At 32.9% G+C, this 7,926-nt stretch overlaps 1 protein-coding gene across 1 annotated transcript in view; it reads right to left on the bottom strand.

Annotated features, from left to right (window-relative positions):
• The window catches only part of LOC105626977 (acetylcholine receptor subunit alpha-like), a 286,825-nt gene that overhangs the window by 73,949 nt on the left and 204,950 nt on the right, over positions 1-7,926 (bottom strand). The window contains exons 6-7 of the mRNA XM_012208264.1: positions 4,248-4,363; positions 431-599 (exon numbers count right to left, since the gene is read on the bottom strand). Of these exons, the coding sequence (XP_012063654.1) occupies positions 431-599; positions 4,248-4,363 (285 nt within the window). The remainder of the gene's footprint in view (positions 1-430; positions 600-4,247; positions 4,364-7,926) is intronic.

Below are 7,926 nucleotides of genomic sequence, written 5' to 3'. Positions count from 1 at the left end.
TTAAACTTAATAGTAGTAGTGTGTGTGTGTGTGTGTGTGTGTGTGTGTGTGTGTGTGTGTGTGTGTGTGTGTGTGTGCGTGCGTGTGCGTGTGCGTGTGCGTGTGCGTGTGCGTGTGCGTGTGCGTGTGCGTGTGCGTGTGCGTGTGCGTGTGCGTGTGCGTGTGCGTGTGTGCGTGTGTGTGTGTGTAAATTATATACATATAACAAAAGCTAAGCTGTAAATAGAAAGGAAAATAATACTGTTTGCATAAAAAATTGTTTAGGAAACATTGAAAAAAACATGAAATGAATAAAAAAAATAAAAATAAACATTCCTCATTTAACGAATTTATTAATTTAATATAGATTTAATGTTAGGATAATCAGAGATTCATAAAAATGCGATAAAATAAATGCAAATATTTACCAGCGAAGAATGTACTGGCTTACCTTTTCACCGCTGTCGCTAGGTAGATAAAACGTGAGAACCGTGAGAAACGATATCCCCATGCAGGGGATGATAATGTTCACTGTGTAAAAGAGGGTTTTCCTCCTCATCGTGATGTTGAACGTGATGTCCAAGTAAGGCTCGTCACAGCAAGTGTAAAACTTCTCGTTCCTGCGAGAAGAAAAGACGCAAAAGACATTGTGGTTAATCGTCGGATCGATAAACGAATGGAGGGGAGCATTAAGGTTAAAGCGATGAAGTGAAAAGAAAAAAAATCGCTTAAAGAACGTAAAAATTCCGTTATTCAGGATGGAGAAGCGTTTGTACCAGACAATAAGTACGTTTTAAGTAAGTAGGGTCGGCGGTGAGCGAGACTTATGAGGAAAGTTTCGCGGGATCGTATAACTCCATCGAAGATCTCTCTAAGTCGGTAACTCGGTTCAGACTATTCCCTTAGTCTGTCTCCTCTATTCAGCCCGTTAGTCTCAAACTAGAGCCAGTTTTGTGTCGTGAATAAATTTAAATTTATTTTTCAAACATTCAATTTTTTATACAAAATTAGGCGATTTTTGGCGTGATTCAGTATAGCAATCAAAGTGTACCAAACTATACCAGAACAACATTTTCACGTGATTAATCATTAATAATAGAGGCATAGCTAACTGTTTAACTTATGTCTTATTCTCTCAATGTTGTCTCTTCTATTATATAACGTCAAAATAAGAAATTATTTTTAAACAATATTTTATTCGTGTGTACAAAAAATCCAGTAATTTTAACATAATAGCTTTTATACAGAGTATCAAAATAAGTTCCATCCCTACCAATTTCTACAATAACAACCTTGGTACGTGTATCATTTGATAGTTTGTTAAAACGATTTTAAATATATATATGGTTGCCATATCAAAATTTTTTAAACTAGAACTAACAGGCCAAAAACCCCGGACATTTCGAAATCGGATGCATATAAAAATGTATGGAGGCTAGTAAATTGATCAGAACAGATAAATATTTCTTATCTAATTGTTCATTAGTGATATTAATTTAATGTAAGAACTTGACCAATTATATAGTTGATTATTCAACTATGATTCATCTCATATTCAACTATTGATCAATCTCTTAAGGATACTACATCTATTGTAAATCAGGACTAATATAGAATAAGGGAGAGAAGTCAAATAAAAAAATTTAGAAGATTCTCTAAAATCTCGGAAGCTCATAATTAATCCGGATGCATTTGAAAAACCTCTGCAAACATCCTCATAAAAAAAAGAAAAATAGCAATCCTAAACATCAAATAAATATCAGACAAAAAATAGACGATTAAGCAGACAATAAGATGCAGTTATTCAGGAGTTATATATTACACATTGTATTTAAAAATTCTTACAACTAAAATGATGAGATCGAATGTTTCAGCTCTGTTCGAGTCATTCTCAGCGATGTCAAAAAACATTGCAAGTTATTAAAGAAAAGATCCAAGAATGCAATTAAAAAGGCGTCTTCAATTTCAAACTTGAGAAGCCACATTGTCAAATTAGTTGAATGGCTAACTGAGCACTAAAGAAAAGTCAAATTAATAATACAACAATGCTAAAAACAAGTATATAATGATCTAAGAACTCATGCTGCATTCTTGGATCATTCTCTTGTTTTTAGCATTGTTGTATTATTAATTTGTGTTCAGTTAGCTATTCAATTAATTTGTGGCTTTTCAAGAAATTGAAGAGGCTTTTTTAGCTGCATTCTTGAATCTTTTCTTTAATAACTTGCAATGTTTTTTGACATGAGGATGGGGCTGAGGATGGCCAGCTGTTGTGAATGGTTCATAGTGACAGCTGATTTTGGCGGTTTCAGAGAGGTTAAACATCTGCTAATAATATTCAGTTTATATCGCTTTGAATTACAAAAACCTTGATTTTTACTGTGTTTGAAATGTCGAATTTTGTGTTAACCAGCATTTGCGGAAGGTTTTGATTTTCTACTTTAATTGGAAGAAAAGTGCGGCTGAAGCCCATCGAATGCTTGTCGAAGTTTATGGTGATACTGCTCCAACTGATATGATGATGATAAATCATGTAGGGAATGGTTTCGACATTTCAAGGATGCAGATTTCAGCATTGAAGACAAGCCTCGCTCTGAACAGCCAAAAAAATTCGAAGACAAAGAATTAGAGTCATTACTCGAAGAAGATCAGAGTCAAACGCAAGAGAAGCTTGCAGAATCATTGGGGATAACTCAACAAACCGTTTCTGTACGATTGAGAGCTATGGGAATGATTTAAAAACAAGGAAATTGGGTGCCTTATGAACTGAAACCGAGAGACGTTGAAAGGCGATTTTTCACTTGCGAACAGCTGATTCAAAGATAACAGAGAAAAGATTTTTTGTGTTGGATTGTGACTGGAAATGAGAAGTGAATATTCTACGACAACCCAAGAAGAAAAAATACTACGCTAAGCCCGGTCAATCGTTGCCATCGACTTCAACATCAACACCACGGCCGAACATTCATGATTCGAAGATCATGCTCTGTATCTGGTGAGACCAAAAGGTCTTGTTTACTAGCTGCTGAAACCTAGTGATTCCATTACAGGTGATTCGTATCAGCTACAATTGATTCGTTTGAGCTGTGCATTGCGAGAAAAACGGCCGAAATACGAGCAAAGACATGATAAAGTTATTCTTCTTCATGACAACGCTCGGCCTCATGTCGCTAAAGTCGTAAAAAAATATTTGGAAACGCTTAAATGGGATGTTTTACCGCACCCGCCGTATTCTCCGGACATTGCTCCTTCTGATTACTGGTTGTTCCGAAGGATGCAGCAAGTTACTGATTCACTTTTTTCGCAGAAATCGAAAATTGGCTCCAAAATTGGATCGCCTCCAAAGACGAGTCATTTTTTCGAGATGGAATTCGAAAATTGCCTGAGATGGGAAAAAGAAGTAGGCAGCGACAGACAATACTTTAATTGATCTGTTCATTCATTTTGTTTTGAAATAAATGCACAAAAAACGGACCGAACTAATTTGTACTCCCAATAAATTTTATCATCTCTATGTACAATTTTTTCTCGAGAATCATTGTTGTGATTGACTTTATCTATTTGTTGGATCATAATTTCTCGCAAAGAGGATTAAGTTTTCAATACATGACAAATAGGGGTGCTTAAATCGAATGTGGTATTGTTTCGGATAATACGGAGAATACAATACCAATGCCGAAAGTGTTCAAATTATCTAATTAAAACACCAATATTTCAAAATATCTTCAACATCTCTAGTGGCAGGTCATTTCAAATGTCTGTGACAACATCCATTTTGCTATTATGGCAGCTTCCGGAAGTAGAATCCGATTCCCGTTTGCATCGCGGCACATCGAATATCGGGAATCGAATCGTGCCCGGAAGCAGCTGTTCGCTTATGCCAGACTAGCATATTGAATGTGAAGAAGAATTTCATAAAGAAAGAGAAAGGAGCTTCTTCTAAGAGCGCTTTGAGATTTCGATGCTATATTTGAGGATATATCTTGGGGATTAGATTGAGATCTTATCCAAAGAAAATAGATGAACTTAGCAAATCTCATATTGAATACAATAAACTGTAATCGCTTTGTATTTAATATGAGGATACAAATTTGATTCATAAGATCTCAAATTCAAGTCCTTATATTATAATTTTTATGAGATATCGCGTATAAATGAACAAATTTAATAAAACTCTGAACTTTTTATAACAATATATATATAAAGAGTATATATGCAAATAGAGATGTATTAATGTATATTTGAAGATAAAATAAAATAACGCTTACCGAACTGCAGGAACTTCTAAAATATCCCATTCTACCGACATGTAGAATTCGGACAGGTCAACTCCTACGTCCACTACATTGCTCCCCAATTTTTCGTCCATGTGTCTTAGGTCGACCTATGTGACAGAAAAAGCGGCTAGCATTAAGCTCATGCGTAAAAAGTCGCCATTGTTAAAACGTTCGAACTCCATGCCCACGTAATTCATCTCTGATGTACGAGCGTGCAGTCAGAGAGATAGCTCTCATACAACATAAAACATATACAAAAGATTCTATATTTCTTTATTATATTTTTCTCCAAATCTTAAAAGGAGATAATTATAAGGAATATATTGATACATCGTTTATTATGGCTTCAGTCTACAACTGCACACTCGTGTTTAATTGCTTGATTACGAACAATAATTCTGAAATAAACTTTCAGTGCATGTCTTGAGATGCACTTGATGTTCGCAGAAGCGCAGAGGGAGCTAATTATCAAGGAATTAAAAAAACGGAGCGTCGATTGTGGTGGTCCGCAACAACAGGACACTCTAGAGCAGCAACTAGATCAGCGGAATATCGCCTTTATATACATATCGATATCTATGTGTGCACCACATTGCAGAGTAAAAGGAACACGCAGTCAAAGAAAGAAATCAGACTAGCGCACTCGATTCGGTTTCACTCGTGAATTCAGGGCTATAACAGCAGCTATGCACCTAACGCTAACGAAATATTCCATTCAGCCGCGATTTCTTAATGTAAATGTTTTTTCGAGTTATTGACAGTAACTTTTGACCTGTGGACTGCCGTAGAAGTTTTACATAACTCAGAAAATAAATTGATGGAATTTCTTACCTAGAAGAGAAATTAGTAAATCTAAAATTCCTCTCCAATTTGTAATAATCATTTTTTCCGGAAATATTGTCGTCAACTTGTAATTATTTTCAATAAACTGTTTCTTTATACAACATTTTGTTTTTCTGAGTTAGTAGTAATATCTATTATACATTCCAATCTTATGGAACTTTTATATTTTGTAAACAATCATTGTAAAAAATCAATTTACAACATTTATTTTGTAAATTATTCTAGGAAAAATGTATATTTGTTATACTTTTTTGTACTGCGAATTGTATAGTTAAAGTAATTGTATACATTTTAAAATGTTTACTGTATATTATGATTACGATAGTAACTATTGTCGAATCAAGTTCGCCGATGCAGAATTAGTTTGCCTCATCAGGAATAATTCCGCCGTTAAGTTCCTAACATTGTCTTCTGTGAAGCCATTCGTGCGTCATGCAGCAAGATTAAAGCCAGCGGCGGCTTTAATGTTACGTAAGTGTCTAACCATTGGTTCAGGCGATCGTTCGCTGCAGTGGTATTACTGTAAAATACCTCGGGCAGACGCATCTCCGGTGATTCAAGTAACGGTGCGCTTGCGGATGATACTTTGTCACTGCTGCGAGGCGAGATTAAAGCCGGCAAACAATTTCGATGCAACGCCGGTGATCACAACTCTGAAGAATGCAATCGCCCTGAATTGCCCGCGAAATCTGACGAGCTATTCGATTTTGCAACGACAGAGAAAGCCGCGCTATTATAAATCACGTACGTCTATTTCGCTGAGAGCGCAATTTTGTTATAAATTTTTTTCAAGAGATCGTTTATCTTTTAAAATAAATTTTCAAATGTATTTAGTAAAAGCAGCGTTGTAAACAAAACTAATTAAACTTATATCTTTTTTCTTTTATTCTTAATTGATTTATGAAATTGTGAAACACTAAATGGCTATAAAAACTGGAATAATGTGATTTACTATGATCCAGTTCTTCAACTTAAATCTAATAATTATCTATTCCGACAAGAAACTTCAATTCCGAGATTAAATTCAATCATTATAAAATTACCAAAATACTATATATTGTATATTTTCGATTAAAAATTGATAATGTATCTAAGAAACAATTTTATCTCGCCACAATATAATAAAACTTTAATCTTTTATAAAGTACACATTTTTTCTTATATTCAAATTTCTTAAAACTTGATATAAGGAATTTTTGGGATTATTGATTATGAATTATGCAATCAGATTTTGAAAATTTTTTAAATGGCACATTGAAAAGATAAAAATAGGTCCAATTACTTAAAATTGGATAAATATTCGGGGATGTTTTTAGAATCTCTGATAATAAATCTCAAGTAAAAATTTAAAAATTAAAAATATTTACTTGGATTCAATATGGCGGATTCATAAAAAATTGACTGATTAATAATTAGTTAAACTACTGAGTATATTTTCATAAAAATTTAAGTGCATTTTGTATTTGAGTTTGTCATTTTGAGTCTACCATTTTGAATTTGATAATTTTTTGCTTGTATTCAACATAAGTGATTTCAAAAACGTATACGAACATAGTCTTTTATATAATTCAATCTATTTTATGCAATGTTAATCATTTTCTTTTTAATTTTTACTTCAAAATCAGCGATCCAAAAAAAAAGAATACAATTGATGACGGTTATATCAAATTCAACTACTTTTCACGATTTTCTGCCATTTTCTTTCTTCTTGTTTTTTGAAAATTTTATAAATTTTAAGCTTTAAATAGTCTAGCTGGAGCTTAAATGCTTATATGATACTTATGTGAATTATATACTACGTATGTATCAGTCCCCAGAAACGCGCACTGAAATGATTTTTCGATCTTGAAAACATTGATTCTATTAGACTATCGCAGTAATATCGCAGTAATATCACGATGCTTATTCGCATCTTCGAAACAATCTTAATAATATATGAATAACATTAAAATCTGTAAATAATTAATTCTTATTGCGAAAAATATTATCTCAGCCAGATGTTGAACCCGGATCTCTTGCATTCCGTGCGAACGTCCTAAGTGTTTACACTAAACTACCAAGGCCTTAGTAATATTCTTCTAATAATTGATATATAATATGAAGGAACAACGGCTCTTTAGGCGATGTAAATAAACAATATAATATATTATAGGACCGTATATGTGTGATCACATAAATTATAGAAATCAAAACGAGCTGAATTAAATGCTGAATTATATGATTTATATGAATTATATGAATTATATGATTCTTGTGTTTCTGGAGACTACATACATTGTATATAAATTCATAAGAATCATACAATCATTTAAGATACAGCTAGACCGTTTAAGATTTTTATTTCTATAGTGTTATCTTTTCTTTTCTGTGTTATCACACGTATATGGTCCTATAATATATATATATTGTTTAAAAATTTTAAATTCAAATTCGAAATCAGTGACCCCCAAAATCTTTCGAATATCAAGTTTTAATATACCTTCTATAAACAAAATTTTTTATTATAGTATATATTATACAAATGAAAAATTTGTCTTTGAATTGCTACTCCGAGTAAATTATCATTAAATTTAAAATTTTTAATTAAAATTCGGATTCAGTAATTCCTACTGCTAAATATGAAGTTACAAAAAAAATCAGCTGCAGGGAATATATATTTTTTATTTTTTAAAAAGTGTTACATAAATGTAACATCATGCTTCAGATTAAATCCAATTATGAGATGTATTACTTGAAATTCTGCTTAAAATGAGAATTATATTAGAGAATGTACACTTGCTGTGAAATAACATTTCAATTAGATTCAAGCGAAATCGAGGTGCTGCGA

This window comes from Atta cephalotes (assembly GCF_000143395.1).
Source record: "Atta cephalotes unplaced genomic scaffold scaffold00007, whole genome shotgun sequence".
Taxonomy (NCBI): domain Eukaryota; kingdom Metazoa; phylum Arthropoda; class Insecta; order Hymenoptera; family Formicidae; genus Atta; species Atta cephalotes.
The sequence above is the reverse complement of the archived record's forward strand: the minus strand, read 5'-3'. Positions and strand labels throughout refer to the sequence as shown.